The 21,304-nt window shown below is 47.6% G+C and overlaps 1 protein-coding gene across 3 annotated transcripts in view; it reads left to right on the top strand.

The window, feature by feature from the left end:
• Positions 1-21,304, top strand: part of gphnb (gephyrin b) — a 72,454-nt gene that overhangs the window by 19,376 nt on the left and 31,774 nt on the right. For all 3 annotated transcript variants that reach the window (XM_084699717.1, XM_084699716.1, XM_084699715.1), the window contains exons 2-8: positions 4,552-4,630; positions 11,760-11,817; positions 12,056-12,148; positions 15,646-15,740; positions 15,925-15,991; positions 18,641-18,913; positions 19,573-19,707. In XM_084699717.1, the coding sequence (XP_084555843.1) occupies positions 4,552-4,630; positions 11,760-11,817; positions 12,056-12,148; positions 15,646-15,740; positions 15,925-15,991; positions 18,641-18,913; positions 19,573-19,707 (800 nt within the window). The remainder of the gene's footprint in view (positions 1-4,551; positions 4,631-11,759; positions 11,818-12,055; positions 12,149-15,645; positions 15,741-15,924; positions 15,992-18,640; positions 18,914-19,572; positions 19,708-21,304) is intronic.

Genomic DNA, 21,304 nt, shown 5'->3' with positions numbered 1-21,304 from the left:
TGCTGTTACTATATTTTACCCAGCACCATGAAGCCTTTATTCATTTGGAAATTTCCCCTGCCATGGAATTAAGATGCTGGTATTTGTGCACTATTGCCTCCCACCCACCCCACCCCTCCTCTCCCTTCCTCTCCTCTCCTCTCCTTTCCTCTCCTCTCCTCTCCTCTCCTCTCCTCTCCTCTCCTCTCCTCTCCCCTTTAGAGGGTGTTGTAGAATCTAAAGCTTCTCTAGTAAAATGTCTACCCCACCCCTTTACAAACTGGGGGTGGATCCAATCCTCTATTCTATCATTAAGCCCATTTAATCCCAAGCCTGAGGCCCAATGTTTCCATTTGACACGGAACAAGCCAATAAAACTCTGGCAGGAGCCTGTGATGTCATTTTTGGGGAATCTTAAAGAGGTGTTGCCCCCCCCCCCCCCCCCCACCAGCACCCCCAGCAGATAGGAGTCTAATGTGGTGGCTGACCCCTGCACCAGTCTTGTCTAGTACAAGCCCTGCCACGGAAGTTGCCAGCTGCAGAGGTAATGGGTACGTGAACCAGAACTCTGGTTTATCTCTACATTTTCCTGTATTAAATTAGTTTAAATACAATTCCACGCGGCAATGATAAGATATGTTTGGTCAATAGGGCTGATGGAGAGGTAATTTTTTTCAATACAAAAAAAACTTCCATCAAACAAATATGTTTCAAGCAAAAAATTTAGAATGTTAAATCATTTATAGAGCTAAAAATAATCACGTTCTGGAATATGACAGAATAACAAAGACAGAGTCCAGAGACAGAGCCCCAGAGTGCAGGAAGGCAATACAACCCTAACTCCTTAGAATAGTTCCAGGTTCCTGTGTGAACTCTGGGGGTGACTGATACAGCACTGATTCCAACCCAGGTGTGTGTGTGTGTCAGTGTGAGGGCCTGATATAGGGGAAACTCCAAGTGTGGGATCCAAGGGAGATAATGAGAGCTGACTGCTTTATGTCCTGGAAATGATTGACTCCATAGCAGTCAATGAACCCCTCCACACAGTAAGCCAGCCAGCCAGCCTGCCAGTCAGCCTCCCAGCCAGTCCGCTAGCCAACCTGTGAGCCAGCCAGCCAGCCAGCCAGTCAGTCAGTCACCAAACATTCTTTTCCTTTTACCTTTCATTCTCTTATTTGACTTATCTGGACGTTTTAGTGTGCACATCCTTCTTTATCTGCTTTCTTTTTCATGCATTCTCATTCCCTTCCCTATCCCTTTTCATTCCTTCCCATCACACAATCACTCACATACACACACACACCCATACACACACACACACACACACACACACAGGGCTGCAGTGAGTTGTATTGTAGTATTAACCCTTTCAGGATGCGAGTACACTCAAGAGTCCCCTGGGGTCTTGCATGTGAGTGTTCTCCCTGTTAGCACTTTGCCCCGCGTAACGCTTCTAACGCATGGGCCCTCTTCTCTCCTCCCACACCCGTAGCCTGGGGATCTCACATTCAGCTTGCACACACACACACACACACACACACAGAAGAAGACATAAAAGTATAGACAGGCAAATAAAAGAACTACCGACAGATCCACTCACACACACAGGTTTATGTGTAGTGTGGAGAATGTTCAATGATGCTGTTCAGGCATAGAAAAAAGCTAGGAAACGAACCAGTACTGTTGACTTGCAAACATACAGTACAGAGAAGGAATGAAAGGTTTTAGATAATCTGTCCATGCCCTTTTCTGGAAACACAAACCCAAATTCAACTGGCAGGTGAAGTTACACAGCTTCGACACTGTTGGGTTCGACCCTCCAAATACACCTGCTTTTATGTCCTCCAGCCGAGTACAGATTGTGCTTCAGTCCTGGAGTTAGAGAAGGCCTTGTGACTGGGACGAGCCTATCTACCTTGACCCCTGCCTTCCCCCAGAGGTCACAGTGGAAAAGGCACCTTAATGCTTGGATCATCCTGACCTTGACCATATGAAGGTTGAAGGTAGAGCTAAACTCATAGGAATGCTAAGAGGAGGGTCTCTTCCAAGACAGGGGAGGGGTGTTAAGGTTGTATATTATTGGTGGGCAGCTGGCTGTAGAGGCGGAGACTAGGAGAGACGTAGGGGGCTAGAGTAGGACCCCGTGCTGCTAGCAGACCCAGCTGCTAGCTGGGAAAATGAGAAGTCCAGGGGCCGAGCTGTCAGCGGCATGGCAACCTGCACCATGCTGACGCAATGCGTTCCCTTCCTCTCCCTCTCTTCCTCCCTCTCTCTCCTTCTCCCTCTTTTCTCCTTTTTTTCTCTCTCTCTCTCTCTCCCTCTCCTCTCACTCTTCTCTCCATCTCTCCTCCCTCTCTTCCCTCCTCTTCTCTCTCTCCTCTCATTTTCTCTCTCTTCTCTTTCTCCCCCCCCCTCTCCTTTCCCTCTCTTCCTTCTCTTCTCTCTCTTCTCCCTCTCTTTTCCTTCTCCTCACCCTCTTTCCTCCCTCTCCCCTCTCCCTCTCCTCCCCTTCCTCTCTCTCTCTCTTCTCCCTTTCCTCCCCCTCCTCTCCCTTTCTTCTCCCTCTCTTCCCCCTCCTCTCCCTCCCTTCTCCCTCTCTCACGCTGTCTTCAGCCCCTGCACAGGATCACATTAATATTCCTTTGAAGCCTATTTCAGCTGCAACCAGATCTCCCTCTACCTCTTCTCTTTCTTTCTTTTCTCTTTCCCTCACCCCCCCACCTTTCTTTCATTCTTTTTCTTTCAGTCTCTTTCTGCTTCTCTCCCTCTCTCTCGTCCCTCTTTCCCTCTTTCCCATCCTCTCTCTGTCTCTCCCCTTTTTCTCTCTCTCAGAGATCAATCCTTTTTCCTTTTCCCTCACCAGTGGGAGAAGCAACCATACTACCTTTAATCCAGGAGTTCCCTCTTACACTCACACACAGATGTGGACATACACACACGCAAAGAAGGGTGGCGGGTGCAGATGCCTTTGACAGAGCATGTTGATTGGTTCAGAACGGTTGCTGCCTCTTGTAGGAGAGATGAACGGCTATTTTTAGATCAAGGGGTAGCTGGGTGAGAGAGACTGAGGAAGGGTGTGTGTGTGTGTTTGTGTGTGTATGTATGTCAGGAATACTGCAGTCTTGAAGGAATTTCCCCTTCTACACACACACACACATACAATCACCAACCGTAGGTCCTCTAATCCAGGGTAGTGTGTGTTCCACGTTTTCTCAACCCTTATCCCTCCTCTCCTCAGTCCCTCGCTTGCACTCTCCTTCTCTCTCTCTCTAGCCCTCTCCCCCTCATTTTTCCTTCCTCCCTCTGTCTCTCTCTCTCTCTCTCTCTCTCACTCTCTCTTTCTCTCTCTCTCTCTGTGCAAATGTCAGCACTCCCATTTGTTTGCCAGAGCCCAAGAGCTGCTGCCTGCTCACTCTGTTTACCTCTGTCACTCCAGCCCCAGCAGCAATCCTATTCCCCCCTCTTCCCCCTCTCCCTCCTTCCCTCTCTCTTGGACCAGTCTCCCCACACTCCCCTTACCCTCCTCTCTCCCTCTCATCCCTCTCTCCCATTCTCCTCACACTCCTCTCTCCCTCCTCTCACCTCCTCTGACCCCCTTTTTCATGTTGTCTTCATTCTTTTTTTCTTTTTCTTCTCTCCATCTCACTCTGTCACAATTTCTCTATCTGTGATCTAAAGGCAAGGGGACCATGGTTTGGTAGTCCCCTGAATGGTGTGCCAGGAGAATAGTTTGTGGTGGGCTGTAATTAGGACACTGTTTGTGATATCCAGGTAGTCATGTGTCAAATCCCATCAGTTTCTCTGTCTACTTCCAGCACTCAAATTACAACACCTGGTCTCTTTCTTCGTTCTGTGTGTTTAGTCTCTCCCCTTCCTTCTATTTTTCCTCTCTCCCTTTTCTCTCTCTCTCTCCCTCCTCTCTTTCTCCCTCTCTCTTTCTCTGTCTCTCTGCCTCCCCTGTCTCTGTCTCCCTGTCTCCCTGTCTCTCTCTCTCTCTATCCCTACTCTCTTTCACTTTGTCTTTCACTCTCTCTCTCTGTCTCTCTCTCTCTATCCCTACTCTCTTTCACTTTGTCTTTCACTCTCTCTATCTCTCTCACTCTGTCTCCTCATCACAATGATGACTCATGTGGTTCACACCTGCTCAACAGTCATGGGACACAGTGGTTGCAAATGGCTTCGAGAGTTTGTGTGTCTGTGTGTGCATGTGTTTGTAAAAGAGAGGGAGAGGTAAAGATAAATAAACAGAGTGTGTGGTTGTGATCCGCATTGCATTTTCAAATCTTAATTAAGACTTGTCTTCATGTTTGTGTGGATCTGGAAATGTGTTGTTTTGCTTAACTTCTCTGATAACTGCAGCAAGTTGGGATTGTTTTTCATTGTGACTATGTATGTTGTGTAGTCTCTGACTGTCTTCCTGTCCCCCCCCACCACTCCTCTCTCTCTCTCTCTCTCTCTCTCTCTCTCTCTCTCTCTCTCTCTCTCTCTCTCTCTCTCTCTATGTCTCTCTCTCTCTATGTCTCTCTCTCTCTCTCTCTCTGTCTCCCTCTCTCTCTCTCTCTTTCTCTCCAGTGAGTGACAGCTGTTTTCGGAACCTGGCTGAGGACCGCAGTGGAATCAATCTCAAAGATCTTGTGCACGACCCCTCACTGTGAGTGTTCGCCAACACACGCTCGCACGCATGCACAGACACTGCGTTCACCGCGTACCTGCTAAGGGTGAAGTACGTGTAGTTTGGCGAGTTGTAGCAAACCCCACATGAACGCGTTATTAGTGCTGAGCATAGCTGACATACCAGTGCAGCACAGCAACCCCTGCAAACACCTGCATGCCTGGGCGCATTAGCTCTTTAGACTACATCAAGGGATCACTGGTCCGAAATTTGTTTTGTGCCATTACATGTTTCCAATCCCGACGATGAACAGCCTTAAACAAAGAAGCCATGGCTGTACTGTCATCCACCATGTTATTATTGTCTTGCATCTTTTAGTTGTGGCCAACTGCAGGTAACCTAGCCTATATAAATGATGTTATTATGTTGTAAGATGTGGGTCTGCGCTGTGTTCTTTAGTTGGCAGTAGCCGAACACCAGACAAGGAAAGCGACTGAGTACCCAAATATCTTTCTGTTCATGTATTCTTTCAACTGGATGTAACTGAAAGCACTTCTATAATTGACATATCTACTACTTGGTTAAGATATTAAGATTCTATGGAATGTAATGTAGGTATTTAGGGACTGTGAGGTCGAGTGCCGGCTGAGGTGGCTTTTGCTAAACTGCATTTCATTGTCTCAGTACTTGAATAACAAAAAAGTTGAATCTAATATGATATTCCAAGGAAATAATCACAGACGAACAACACAAACATGAATGACAGATTGTGTGCACATGGCCAGTGCAACACCCACGTGAGGTGATGCCTGTGTGTCTATTGTAATGCTGCCTTAACCTGCTATTGGAATGATGGTAAATACTAGTTTCCAACTGGTAAGTTACACACAAACGCCCCCTCAAGTCATAATTACCAGTGAGAAACTTGTGGATATTTTGATACCCGAGTTCCCGAGTTGAATGACCTTTCAACTTTCAACATGGCGGAGGAAAGGACTGGTTCGGTATTGGAAAGCATGTCATTCTTTATTTTTAACAGTGCAACTATTGTTAGCTGTTGTGTGTGTACATTATTTCAATATGTTATCTATGTACACTTAACTTGTACCATTTGATGTGTCCATTCCCTCTTCTAGTAGGCGCATAATGGAATCAAAAAAGAATTTCCACAATATGTGCAGCCCCATTTTGAAACATTCTCCAACAACAAAAGCACTTGAACATGACGTCCTCATAATCTCGACTTCACAAGTGGGAAATAGGATCTTCCGACTAGCATGTGAAGGCAGCATAAGTGTATGTAAATTGCTTGCGTGCGATCAGAGGTTTGATATCATTTTGCAGGCATACGTACGTGCTAGTGAGCATATAAACCAGTTGCACGTATTACGCCCCATGCACGCACACACACATGCACGCACACACGCGCGCGCGCACATACGTAACATCAGCTTTGTGATGGAGCAAGTGAATCAAGGGCTTCCAATAAATATATATCTAATTGGCGTCATAGCTAGCTAATTATTCTCTTCTCGCAAAGGTTTTTACAGTGCTGCTGTTTCTTAGTGGGACATGTGTGTGTGTATGTGTGTGTGTGTAAGTGTGGCCAATTGATTTAGTCTTACTAGTGTGTCCTATCACAGTCATAAAGTCAGTCAGTATAAGTATTGTCCCTGGGTTCTGCTCTGGCACTCTGCCCAGCTGCATGGCTTCCATGTTCTTTCATGTGAAATGTGTGGCGTGTGTATGTGTGTATATTTGCTTGTGTGTGTGGAGGAACTGTGTCCTCGACGTCACACTCCGCTGATACACCCTGACGGAGCCAGCGCCGACGCCACCGTGACGCAAGCGTGTCGACGGATCTGTTGCGCACACGACACTGCGCAGCGAGAGAGGCACCGGCGTGTGCTTTTACATACGTGATGAAGTCTGTGTCCTTTCTCGCCTCAGTTTCTGTGCTTGTGTGCGTGTGCGTGTGCTTTGGGTCTGGTGGGGATGGTGTCTGAGGGGGACCATGCTTCTGTCCCCAGGCCAGAGTCACACACACGCGTCTCCTCCCCTGTCTGGAACATTGCCCCTAGTGGGCCAGAGCACACAGCCTGGTGTCAGAGAACCACACACACTCACAAACACATATGCATACACACTCACTCACGCACACACACTCATGCACACACACTCATGCACATGTACACACTCACGCACAGGCACGCACTATGGGGTGTAATTTGTGTCAGCGGTTAATACGCAAAGCGCACAGTAGCGCCTGCACACGCCTTCGCGACAGGGGCGGACTGGCCATCGGGGAGACCGGGGGAATCCCCGGTGGGCTGACGGTGTTGGGATGGTCCAAAATACATCACCAACCGGCCATCTGACATCGCCGGCACCTCCAACCATTTTCCATATTACACAGGTTGAACACAAATAATTTGCTCGAAGACCTTTAGTAGTCTAAAATCACTGACTGACTTTTGTACTCCTCCTCGCGATCTGTATTCACACTCATGGTGCCTATTTTTCAAAAAAATTCTGAAGTGTCTTTTGAAATGTGCTCTTTCGGAAGTTCAACGTAAGAAAAGATATATACTGTATGATGTAATCTCTTTGTAATCATCCAGAATAATGTTAAGTGTATGGGTATTTTTCCAGGTAGGCCACTCGATACGTGCGATGCCTTGAGTGGGCAACGCGTCTTGTACTGAGTGGGGCGGCCTGACAGTAACTCCCGGGCCACTTTTTTCCCCCAGTCCGCCCCTGCTTTGCGTTGATATCAAACCTCTGAACGCACGCGAGAACTTAACATTGGCTTACAATGGACACAGGCGTTCACACGTCACATAGGCATCAAGCTGGCGTTGTGCACACATATTTTATTGACAAGTGAACAACGTGTACGTGTCATGTCCCCTACACCTGACATACGCCTCAAATACGTGAGACCTACACCTACGTAAAAACTACGCCTACCCGTTTGATCGATATCTAGGCGTGCGCTCAGGCAGGTGTTGTGTGCTTTGCATACTGAAACACCTGCGCACACCTGCCCGCCTAGGCACGTGAGCTATTAAGGCATGGCTTAGATCGCTGTTTCAAAATGAATGTTTTTAAAACACACGTCACCTCACCATGCCTGTGCGCACGCCTTATCAAATGTAATATTCACAAATGACGCCTGTTTATATGCACACCAAATTTCCTATCAAACTGTAAGGTGTAATATTCATTCTGCGCTTTCTAAAAGTAGCTCACGCGTAATTCACCCGTATCAGGTACACGGTGAACGCACTGCTGTGTGCAGCTACGCTGACACTAGGTGTGTTTGACTTCATGCAGTGCCGGCGGCGCCGACAGTCGGCTGCAGCCGGCTGCCTTGAAGCTGAGAATGCCTTTGGCTACTTCAAGTCAGCCGGGCCGCAGGCGGCTGCAGGCGGCTGCAGGCGACACCGGCGCTGCATGAAGTCGAACTCACCTACTGATTACACCCCATGACGCACTCTCACGCACACACACGCATCCACATGCACGCACGCACCAACACATCATGAGCTCTGGAAACTCAACACACAGATCCACAAACATCTGCACGCACAGACACTGTAAATGTGTTCCACGGTACCCACACCCTAGTTTCCTCTCCCGTTCCAGTAAAGGGGCGAGAGGAGGTGTGTCAGAGGGGAGAACAACAAGAGAGGAGAAGAATGACAATGAATCAGGACAATGAACCTCAAGGACAGGACAGTGTGTGTGAACATGTGTGTGAACATGTGTGTGAACATGTGTGAGTTTGTGTGTGTGAACTTGTGTGCGAACATGTGTGTGAACTTGTGTGTGTGAACTTGTGTGTGCCAACAACACTTCATCAGTGCTTTCAAGCAACTCTAGTTGTGACATTCTTTGTCAATTTTGCAAATTGTCGCTGGTAAAAATGGGGCCAAATAAATCAGACATATGACAGTCTCACCCTGGCAGCCAGTAGGAGCCAGACGTGTGTGCTGGCCCAGCTGGCTGGGGCTCGCCAGGCTGGGAGGGACAGTCACACTAGGCACATTCAAGCTTCATCAGTCACATGTAAATATGTATAGTATCTGTGTGTGTGGAGTGGGCGAATGTGGGTCAGTGTGTGTGTGTTTGTCAGTGTGTATGTGTGTGGATGTGTCAGTGTGTGTAGCTTTAGGAGTGTGTGTGGTCCCTTGCCAAGTGCACTGTGCTCTAACCGCTATAGGGCTGGAGAAGGTGTGTTACCTCTCTCTCCTTCTCCCTCCTTGTTTCTCTCCCCATCTCTCTTCAGCTCTTCTCCCTCTCCCCATCTCCTCTCCTCTTTCCCAATCTCTTCTCTCTCTCCCCATCCCATCTTTCCTCCTCCCTTTCCTCTCCCCATCTCATTCTGTCCTTCCTCTCCGCATCTCCTCTCCTCCCTCTCCCCATCTCCTCTCTTCACTCCCAATCTCTTCTCTCTCTCCCCATCTCATCTTTCCCCTTCTCCTTCCTCTCCCCATCTCATTCTGTCCTTCCTCGACGCATCTCCTCTCCTCCCTCACCCCATCTGCTCTCCTCCCTCTCCCGATCTCCTCTCCTCCCTCTCCCAATCTCTCCTCCCTCTCCCCATCTCCTCTCCTCCCTCTCCCGATCTCCTCTCCTCCCTCTCTCAATCTCTCCTCCCTCTCCCCATCTCCTCTCCTCCCTCTCCCGATCTCTTCTCCCTCTCCCCATCTCCTCTCCTCCCTCTCCCCATCTCCTCTTCTCCCTCTCCCAATCTCTCCTCCCTCTCCCCATCTCCTCTCCTCCCTCTCCCGATCTCCTCTCCTCCCTCTCCAAATCTCTCCTCCCTCTCCCCATCTCCTCTCCTCCCTCTCCCGATCTCCTCTCCTCCCTCTCCAAATCTCTCCTCCCTCTCCCCATCTCCTCTCCTCCCTCTCCCGATCTCTTCTCCCTCTTCCCATCTCCTCTCCTCCCTCTCCCCATCTCCTCTCCTCCCTCTCCCTATCTCCCCATCTCTTCTCTCCTTTTCTCTCTTGATCTTCTTCTGCTGGCATGCTCAGTGGAGTGGTGGGGCCTCTGAGGGAGATCCAGCTCTCTCCTCAAGCTGATGGCTAGGTACTCCCTCTCTGACTTGTGTGTGTTTGTGTGTGTGTGTGTGTGATGGAGAGCCCTGTACAAAGGATCTGCATTATTAATAATATCCCCAAAGCAGATTGGCTCCATCATGGAGCTGTCCGACCAAGACCTGCACAGCTGGATCACAGATGTGTGTTCGGTTTATGTGTTAACGTGTGCTTGTGTGTGTGTCTGTGTGTGTGTGCTTTGTTAGGTTGGTTTCCCTCGCCCTAAGCAGTCTCTCTCTACACCTCCATCTCAGTCCCTTTCCCTCTCTTCCTCCCTTCTCCTGTCCTTCCTCTCTTGTTCTCTTGTCTTTCCCACCCTCCCTCCTTCTCTCCCATACGCGATCTTTCCCCATCACCTCTCTTCTCTCCTCTTTTATTCATAGAGTAATCTGGGCAGGGCATCCAGGCTTTCAGGCCAGAGTTGGCTTTCTTCTCTCCGCCTCGTGGCTTCAGGAAGTATCCACACATCGAGCACACAGCCAGAACTCTGCTGCAGAGCCATTTGCCCCATGTTGGGGAAGCCAATGCCAGCTAACTAAAGCCATGGAGAGGCAATGTTTCACATGAGGGGCCGTCCAGTACCGTACATTCACCCCACATACATGCACTTCTGTCTAAGACATGGCACGTCTGCTAGGCATCAGACATGCTATGTATGATACTTTTTTGTTGTTGTTGTTGACAAATACACACACACAAAACATGCAGAAACACACACACACACACATTCACTCTTACAACATGTACCGTGCACACACACCTGGGTAATGACACAGTCCTCCCGTAGGAGAGCATGATACAACAGGGACGGCAGGGCAGAAAACACACACTCACGATTAGCGACGCTGCAAAACACAAGCTTCCGACAGGAGGCGTTGCCTTGGAAACGGCGGGAAGGAAACCTAGTTATTTGTGTTCAGCATATTTTCATTTGGGCTAAACCGAGTGGAAGAGAGGGAGTTAAACAGAGGGAGAGGAAGAGAAGAAAAGTAAGAGAGTGATAAAAAGAGAGGGAGAGAGAGAGAGAGACAGAGAGAGAGAGAGAGACAGAGAGAGACAGAGAGAGAGAGAGAGAGAGAGAGAGAGAGAGAGAGAGAGAGAGAGACAGAGAGAGAGAGAGAGAGAGAGAGAGACAGAGAGAGAGAGAGAGAGAGAGAGAGAGAGAGAGAGAGAGAGAGAGATGTCCCCTGACAGGTCCTTCACTTTCCTACCACACACTCTAAAAAGACCCACACCCACACTCCCCCATCCAGAAGTGGAAATCTCTCTCACTGCAGCCTCAGTGTGTGAGGGTGGGTGTCTGCATGTGTGTTTCCCTCTGCACTTTCAACATACTACACGCCCTGTTCTCAGGGAAGTATTTCTCCAGGGGAATCTTGTGAAACAATCCATTATTAATATGACCTTTCTTCACTTTTCTGCCTTCTAATTCCATAGAGATGTTTTCTCTACAGTTATTTCCTCAAACTAAGCTCTGTTTTTGACAATATCGAGACCAAAGTATGGTTTAAGCATAAAATAGCGTTCCTTATAAAAAAATGTTACGTAAGGAGTGTCTGCGCAGCGTTGAGCTTCACCTTGAGCCCCGGGTTGTTCTTCCTCCCCTCCTCTCCGCTCTCCCTCCCTCTTTTTCTCCATTGCTGCAATACCCAGACTGGCCACACAAGGCCGCTATTGTACCAATCACACACCTTGTGTGTGCTGTGTCCTTGCTGGTGTTGTCCCTGTGGACGGTCCTAAGGAAATCATGTTAGGGGGGCGATGTTCAAGGGCACTCTTTCACTCTGTACGGCCTCTTATTCACTTTCTCACTCCCTCTCTCTTCCTGTCTCCCCCCCCCCCCTTCATCCCAGCTTGCTTGGGAAATGAGAGAAATTGGATTTCTTTAAAAGGTCTTTGGCTGTGTGTCTGGGGGCTTGAGAGCACACTGGATGTTTTTGAGTCAGAGGAGCTGAGCAGTAACAAGCTTTAGGTTTTGTGGTGCACGTCAGAAATGAGGAGGATGTAATGACTGTTTCGTGATGTTTTTTCACTCTCCCTCCCTCTCTCTCCCTCTCTCTCAGGCTGGGGGGTATGATCACAGCCTATAAGATTGTGCCAGATGAAATAGACGAGATCAAGGTAAGCGGCGTTGCTCTCTCTATCTCTCTTTCTCACCGCCTTTATCTCTGTTTCTGTCTCCCTCTTTCTCTCTCTGTTTCTCACTCACTTACTACCTTACCTCTCTGTCACTCGTTGGTTTTTGAGCCTCAACAATATGCTCAACACATTCTGCCACCATCTGGCCTGATGCTTATTGGTGTTGAAGAACTGTAAATGTCTTATAATTGTGTGTGTGTGTGTGTGTGTGTGTGTGCAGGAGACTCTTGTGGACTGGTGCGATGAGAAGGAACTGAATCTCATCCTCACCACTGGGGGGACTGGCTTTGCTCCCCGTGATGTCACACCCGAGGTAAGAAAGAATGAGTGTGTGTGTGTGGTAGAGGAGGGATTGGTGGTTAGGAGAAGAAGGGGGTGGCTGGTAGATGGTGTGGGGTTGGCTGTCTTCTCTTGTAAATAATGGGCTGAGTGCACTGGTCAAGTGGGCATGCAGTCATATACACCCCAAAACTTATGATAACCCTTACTTAGTCACACACACAAATACAGGCACAGGGTTTTACAATATAGTACTACTTGCAAGGTCTGTCACCACATCAACATTGAGACATCCATCTCAACTTGTCCATTAGATAGAAACTCACACACCATGTTGGCTGTGTGTGTGTGTGTTCAGAAGGGGTGTCTGGGTGTCTTTTTAGCTTGTTTGTGTGTGTGTGTGTGTGTGTGTGTGAAGATAGGTGTTACAGTTAGGGTCAAGATGTGTGTGTTACTGTGTCTTGTATAGTGATGAAGGCTTTAACCACATCTCCTCCTTCTTTGATGCTGAACCCAAACTCTGAAGATATCAAGAGATTCAGTCTCTCTCTCTCTCTCTATTCGTCATACTAATCTCTCTTTATGCCTTCTCGCGCTTCCCTTTTCTACCATCTTTATTCTCCTTCTTTCTCTTCTCCTCTTTTTTCCCTTTCTTGCTTTACGTCTCTTGGCCCCCTCTTTCCTCCCACCATCTGAGTACCCCCTTCGCCTCTCTCTTTGTCGTCTTCTCTCTCTCTCTCTCGAGTCCCAGCCCACGATGCTCATCAGTGGTTCCTCTCTTTGAAGTATTGTCTGTCTCTTCTCTCTCTCTAATGGCGTGTTTGAAGTGTCACTCAACTCAAGGGCACAGAACACACATCTGGAAAAACAACGTCTTTCTGCTCGATTTGTGGAGAACCTGCTGCCTCATAAACATACTCGCGCACACATGTAAAACACATACACAGTCACACGAGGATCAGACCCAAACAAGAACATGTAGGCTACAACTCGCATGGAATTCTGTCAAACCTCTCGTACACTGATACAAGCATTTCATATGCAAACAAACACACACACATACGTGGTTATGCTCTATGTGCACACTATGCTCTTAGCAATGTGAGTTTAACAGATCGCTAACAACCGTGAGCAGCTTGCACACTGCCCCGACAAACTCCAACAAATCTCAACATTCTAAAATTGGCAGCTCCACACTGCTCAGAAAGTGGCAGACTTTTTTCAGCTAGCTAATTACTTTTTCTGTGTGTTGTAGTATCATTTTAAGATCAACGTCATTCTTCGTTATTATGTGATAATAATATTTAACTCACAAAATACAATTATAACTATTGAAATTATAATTATTGAAATTAACAGATTGTTTTAGACACAGAGCAATCATTCTGTCATACCCTATGACCCAATTTTCAAGTCGCACGCGTAAACGTTACCGGATGGTTGAAGTAAAAAGCGAGCTAGTGCATGGTAGTTTCAAGTTAACATCAACAATGCATCGGTTTTTGCAACCTAAATGTCCACCTTTGGAAGAACGATTAAGAAAGGAGAGTGACGTAGAAGAAGAAGTAATGGCAGGGGTATCTGGTGTGGATTTTTGAGGAGAGGAACATATGGTGCTATAGCAGCATCAGTGACATTAGCTTGGTCCGAGAAGACCAAAAATCCACGTCGCATGTTTGGAGTCCAACCAAGGAGTTTTTGTAAAAGCTAGTTGGAACAGTTTGCGTGGTAACAGTTGTGTAACATTATGAATGCTGTCTGATTTGTTGCGTGCATTGATTGCACGCAACAAATCAATTTTATTTTTTCGGAGCTGCCTTAAAAAGACTGCAGTCTGTCTGTGTGCTAAGTAGGCTATACATAAGGTTCAATGTGATTATTGATGATTGTGAACTGAAATAATATATAGCCTACCTTTTTAACGCATTTCTGACTCTTTGACTGTTTTAGTTAATTATATCTGCTATTCCAAGATTCACTCTGAAAGGTTTAGTTTGTTTAGCGCTTTTCATGGACCCCAAAGACGCTTCAGAGAGCAAACACAAACAGATGATGGACATGGTGGGGAGGTTTTGTAGTAGAGAACCATGTGACACATAGGCTATCACCCTAATTTTAGCACCCTCGCTAAAACGCCAAGCTCCCCAGAAAAATATGTCTGGCGCTGCCACTGCAATACACTGATTCTTGCAGCCTACTAGATCAGGGAGCAGTGACCATAGGATACTAATGAAACAGCCGTGTTAGCAACTAGTTAGTCTAGATAAGTTATCTCTCCCTTGTACTTCGCTTTGGATATAAAGCGTCTCCTAAATTACTATGTAAATAGGTTATCTTGTTAACAGATTAACATGGTAGAACTAGCTAGCTAGTCGCGATGTTTCTCATTGCCGTCTCGGTTGGAGTATGCCTGACTCCAGAGGCGTTGTTAGACATAAAACTCTACTGGGGTACAGGCCCATATTTGTTTTTTTCTTCCAAGCGTGCTCTGCACAATACACTACTCGGCTGTAGAAACTCCCATTGCATAACCCACTATACAACAGTTCAGGGATGCAGGTTTGATATCAGCTTTGGTGGTAGGGAGAAGTATAGACATTGTTGGAATACTCTGCTGTTAGTTTGAGGTTTTATATACATAAAAATATTATAAAAGTCATCATTTTTCAAAATTGTATGGGTAGTTTTCACCCGGTCCCTAACGCAACACTACAAAGTAGCATCTTCCAAATGTGTGTCGATAACAAATATAAAACTAACTTCACCTCGGTCTTTGACCGGGACATCAATAGTTAATGCCAGTGCGCATTCATTTTTGTATTCATTTAAGCGCAAATAAGCCTACTGTTTTATGAGTTTCATGTAATATTGTTTTTATGTTTTAGTTTACCTCAATTCTTCTGTCCAAGTCCGACACCTAGACTTCTGTGTGTGTGCTGCAGTGGCTATTTGGCAAGCTCAGAAGAGCACGGTGACATGGAATTCTGCAGGCATCGGTTTGTGTTTTTGGTTAAACTGCTTTGATTTTACAAGCATTGATACGTTTTTTTTTTTTCAGGCATTATCAATCTAAATGAATGCACTGACTAATAAAGTAAATTGTTAAAGCTGAAACTTTTGATTTTACTGGGGCACAGCAGATTTATACTGGGACACGTGCCCCAGTAAAAAGGGTCTACTAACGGCCCTGCCTGACTCCTAACGTCGTACAGATGGGTTCTCTCTTCCCATCACTCAAGAAGAACATCCTTGCGTTCTTGGGTCCAGAAACCAGCCATTGTTGAACCTAGTTGTCAAGGTAACAAGCTGTCAGAATGTTGGAGTTCGTTGGAAATCGCTCTACATTGGTCAGACATTCTGCAACATTACCCGATCCGACTGAACATGTTGAACTCTTCTCTTGGTGTTTGTTGGCGTTTGTTGTAGAATGTTGGCGTTTATCAGGGCAGTGTGCAAGCTGCTTTAGAGCCTTCCACTTGTTCAACAGGAGGGAATCTGTGTTGCCTCCTTCCTCTTTCCCCTCCCCCCCAGGCCACTAAGGAGGTGATAGAGCGTGAGGCTCCGGGGATGTCCCTGGCTATGTTGATGGGCTCCCTCAACGTCACACCACTGGGCATGCTCTCCAGGTGAGACACACACAGTCTCATAGAGACAACACACTTGCAGGTCTTGATAAGTGTAGTGCTTTGACTCCTAATGTATGTCTGTGTATGCATGTGTTTGCACGCGCGCGCGTGCGTGTGCTTGTGTGTCTGCACTTGTGTGTGTGTGTGTGTTTGTATGTGCGTGTGTGTGCGTGTGTGTGTACAGACCTGTCTGCGGCATCCGAGGGAAGACGCTGATCATCAACCTGCCAGGCAGCAAGAAGGGTTCCCAGGTGAGACACCCAGATCACTGTGTGTCGGACGATGGACCAGGGCTGTCCTGACAGCCGCAGCTCTCATATCCCCAGAACCCAGCAACATGGTTGCATGGCAGCAGGGAATAGACAAACTTGTTCTTTCTTAATAGACTTGATTGATTCGGTTTGATCCTGGGTAAAAGTGTCCACAAAGTATCCTTTTCTGAAATCACAAAGTATTAAAACTTTCAAGACTTTTCAAATAAAGATATAGGAAAAAGCTGACAATTCAGCACATCACCTTAGAATTAGTCAGGCTAGCATTATTCACGAAATGGTGAGCAAAACGTGTTAAAAGTGGCTCTGAAATCGCTGTTTAGCTAAGGTGGCGTCACTGTGTGTGTGTGAGTGTGTCCCGCTCATAGCTCTGTCTACTGTCTACTCTCTAGTGCAGCTGACCCCACATCAGTCTCTGTCTACTCTCTAGTGCAGCTGACCCCACATCAGTCTCTGTCTACTCTCTAGAGCAGCTGACCCCACATCAGTCTCTGTCTACTCTCTAGAGCAGCTGACCCCACATCAGTCTCTGTCTACTCTCTAGTGCAGCTGACCCCACATCAGTCTCTGTCTAGTTACCGGGCTGCTACTCTTCATCGACTTTAGTTATTTATTTTCATAAATGTTGGCAGATATCCCCATCTGCTGCCATATTAGTGTCCCCCTCAATATCGTCCAGTCAAAGTTAACTGCATGAACTTCCCATCACTGACTTTTATTGCGATGATCCCGCATCCTAAAGACAGCCAGGAGGGCGTCGGACAGAGACCATTGTTGCTGGTGTGTGTATGTGTGTGTGTGTGTGCGTGCACTAATTCATCTTTTCCCTGGTTTACTGGCGTGTGCGTTGGCTGAGGTCTCACTGACAATCTTCACCTTTGCATAGGACTTCCATCTCTCTCCCCCTCGCTTTTTCATCTTAACCTCTCAATAGTCTCCCCCTGCTCTTGCACTCATACAATCTCATCCTCTTCCTCGATTTCTCTCTCTCACTCTCGGCCCCTTCTCAATCTTCAACTTTCTACCTCTCACCCCCCTCTCTGCTGCTGCTGAAACCCTACAGCGGTGTAGTTCCCCTGTCTGTATCAGGCGTTGGCAGCCTTTCTAGGGATCCTTCTGAGCAGCTTGTGTGACGGAGCTCCCCTCCAGGACAAACCGAGGAAAAGAAACTCCTGACGCATCCAAATCTGCCGGCACGAGACGAGCTCACTGGCAGTACCAGAGAATATCTCTAGGCCCCTGTCTCCATCCTCTCTCTCTTCTTCCCCCTCTCCCCCCCCCCCCCCACCCTACACGCACACATATTCGCTATCTCTCTCGCCCTGTCTCACGCACATGCACAAAATCCAGAGAATCGGCAGAATTTTTGAGGGGGAGCCGAGAGACGCATGGGACGAGTAGTAAGGCTTTAAACAGTGTGATGCCTCAGCCCCAGATTTTCATTCCAGTGTGGCTGAGGGCTGCACGCACCCCAGCAGTGCTGCCAGGCATCCGCTGTGCAGCGCGATTGATCCTTTTCATCTGCTTTATCTTGCCAGAATGAGGGCCCCCCGCCCCACTCCAGCCTCGGCCCGCTCTCACCCCAGGCCCTACCCACACCCACCCCGGTCCCAGCCCAAAGCCGCCCATGTTCCCCATCCGATCATTCTATCCAGTCTCACCCACACCCGCCCACCTCATCTTTCACCACTTGCCACTTGGATCACTCGGTGACACTCTTGATATCCCAATTCAAGGGATACTGCCATGTTCATTCAGCCTGAGAACACTATGTGTTTTAATGGGCCGCAAAAATAATGGATTCTTGGAGCCATTGTGCTGAATGGGGGTGGGGGGGGGCTGCATACAACATTTATGATTTCAAAACTTAAAAATACACAGGAAGATAAATAATTTCACAGGTGAGCTCTTGTCTCTGGAGTGAGTGGAACAGAATATTTAGCTGCTTCAGAATGCCTTCTAGTGTGGCTGGCCATGCCTGCAGCACAGCAGAGGAGGGAGGTAGGCTGGGAGGAAGGGAGAGAGGAAGCAAGGAGGGGAGGACAGAAAAGGATACTTTACCATCACTTAGACAGTCCTGCCGTGTTCAGTGGGAGGCGATGTGCTATGTGCTGTAGGACAAGCCAGGATCTCAGTTTTTTTACATCATTCGAAACATATATCATGAAGCTTATTAATGCTCTCAAGTAGACCTGATATAGGGCCTCCCTGTATAGGGAGCTTGCAACAACAACACAAACAACCGTATCTTTACAGTAGATACTAAATTCCTGACTCATATGTCAACGTCTCCATTACTGCCCTAACCTAAACTCCATCCAAACTACAATATTTAGATCTTAGGCAAAGCTCACGGTACTAATAGGGTGCTGCATCTGTCTCATATTTTTCATTCAAAACAATACAGACCACATATGGATGCAACCATCAATATCAACATAGGTCATCCAGGCAACTGTGGCTGCTCTCACCCCTCTTCTCCTGTCTCAACCCACTTCCTGTCTCACCTCCCTCTTTCCCTTCCTGTCTCGCCCCTCTTCCTCTAACTGTCTCACTTCCCTATTCCTCTTTCTGTCTCCCCCCTTCTTCCTCTTCCTGTCTCACCTCACTTCCTCTTCCTGTCTGCAGGAGTGTTTCCAGTTCATCCTGCCTGCTCTGCCTCACGCCATCGACCTGCTGCGCGATGCTGTGGTGAAGGTGAAGGAGGCAGCCGACGAGCTGGAGGACCTCCCCTCACCCCCGCCGCCACTCTCGCCGCCGCCCAACAGCTCGCCGCGCCGCCAGACGGAGGACAAGGGCGTGCAGTGCGAGGACGAGGATGAGGAGAAGAAGGACAGCGGCGTGGCCTCCACGGAGGACAGCTCCTCCTCCCACATCACCGCCGCCTCCATTGCTGCCAAGGTGAGCTGGTGTGTGTTTGTCTGTGCCAGGACAGCAAAGGAGGGAGGAAGGAGGGGATTCTGGGGGGAAGGGTGAAGGTGGAGGTGAAGAGAGTGAGGAAGGATGGAGGGGAGAGTGAAGAGGAGGACAGAGAGGTTAGATTGTCTGACGGGAACAAAGGGCGTGCAGAATAGCTTTTGTTGCCGTTGAGTTGCCGTGACAGTTACCATGACGTTTTTCCTTGGTGTTCATTCACATAAACTAGGTAGAGAGTGCGTTTCAGATGGCCGGTGAAGGTTGGTGTGAGTGCTCCATGTCTCATCTGTAACTCATCTCCATCCCCTCGGCCCACCTCAGGCCTCATCTCAGGCCCTGTTGTCACAGTAACAGGTTTGTGGTCCGTTCGTGGTGCCACCCCCTTGTTTGAGATCACCCAGTCATGTGCATTCATCGGTAAGACTCACCCTCCGTCGTCCAATCATCATCCCTTCAAACCCAAGCATTCATCCTTCATCCATGTCTGCTCCCTGTTCTGTGTGATTTGAGAGCTCAGCTTTGTCCTAACTTTCAGCCCCAAGAACGAGTGAACATCCCCTTCTTTCTACCTCTCTCTCTCTCTCTCTCTCTCTCTCTCTCTCTCATGTTCTACGTCTTTGTGTGTGTGTATGTGTGTGCCTCAGATCCCAGATGCCATCATCTCTCGAGGCGTGCAGGCGCTGCCCAGGGACACGGCCTCCCTGAGCACCACGCCCTCCGAGTCGCCCCGGGCCCAGGCCACCTCGCGCCTCTCCACTGCCTCCTGCCCCACGCCCAAAGTAAGAGCCCTCTGCACAAACACAAGTTACAAACACACAACCAAGACTACACGTTCACAAACACACACACAGACACATACACTGCACATTCAGTATACATCAGTGTTGGAAATACATGAGGAGAAAGGGCAAAAATTTCCCAAATAAATATATTTTACACTAGGAGAGGGGCAAAAAATGCCCCCATAATTTCCTCTAATAATAATGATAATTTTATTAACTCGTCAAAAACATCCTAGCCCGATCCAGTTGCCGTAGAATGTTTTAGATTTTTGCCTTTACTGATGTTGCGTGTGGGTAAAGAACCAAACATTCTAAAAATATATATATATATAAAAATAATAATAATACGCTTCTTAATCAGACCTGTGACTGCGAGTGTGAGGAGAAATGAGGATCAGCAAACACAGTCACCATTTCAGGTTCCAAAGATGAAATTCACTCACCCAGCGACCATCGAAAGCAAGATTGGCTTGGGGTGGAGGGAGACGATGACGATAAAAAGACCCGATTTTTTTGCAAAGCATGTCGAACTTGTGGCTAATTTAGCAAACGTTTGACAGAGTGCAGCCAGTGGGGAATTTCCCCCCCATCCTCATAAGTACTGCTTAATGGTCTTATTATTGCCATTTGATTTCAATTGCTCATACTGTAAGCCTAAATAAGTATATTTATAATCTTGAACAAAGGTTGAATGTTATTTCACAAGTTTCAAAAAGTGCCCCCAATTTTTGGGAAATGCCCCTGGATTTCAGTCAGTGGGGGAAAAGATTTCCCTCTAAACAATATGTAAATGTCCTACCCTGGTATACATGCAGGTATACATACTGTGTAGATGCACACACACACACTTATACACGCTGTACACACAGGTATTCACACTGTATATTTACACACACATATATACACGTTGTCTGGATTTACACACACACAGGTATACACACTGTGTAGATTCACACACACACAGACAAACCCCCGCACACACCCCCGGGACTGGTTTTGCCAAAATGTGTGTGTGCGTGTGTGTTTGTACATGTCTGGTAATATGTACATGGGTGTGTATGTGGTTAAAGTTTCCTTCTCTATGAGTTTGACCTGTGCAAACATAATCTCCTAACATACAGCCTGTAACAGGTGAACGTGTCCCTTCACATGTAACATACATCATGTAACATATTCACATGTTCCTTCACATGTAACATATATCCTTTAACAGGTTACATATTCCAGTCCCTCCTGCAGGTCTTTACGTACGCTTTCTGTATTCCCTTTCTTTCAAATGTTGGTCTGCCACTCACTCATTTTCGCTCATTAGCTATATCTATCTTTTATATCTATCTTCTATCTGTCTCCCTCTCTCTCCCTCCCTCAATCTCTCTCTCCCTCTCCTTTTCTTTTTCTCTCCCTCTCCACCGACTTTCTCTTTCTCTCTCTTCTCCCTCCCACTCTCATCCCTCTCCTTCTTTCCTTCTCACCTCATCTGTCACTGTGGTCTCCATGTGTCTCCAGGACACGGTGCAGGTGTCATGGGAATAGAATAAGGGGTTGCCTTGGAAACAGGCTATGGGATGGAAAAGGGTTCTCTGGTCATGTGACC

The sequence above is a fragment of the Hypomesus nipponensis genome, chromosome 6, assembly GCF_054491055.1.
Source record: "Hypomesus nipponensis isolate SF chromosome 6, ASM5449105v1, whole genome shotgun sequence".
In the NCBI taxonomy this organism is placed as follows: domain Eukaryota; kingdom Metazoa; phylum Chordata; class Actinopteri; order Osmeriformes; family Osmeridae; genus Hypomesus; species Hypomesus nipponensis.
This window is presented reverse-complemented; position numbering and strand designations above follow the sequence as displayed.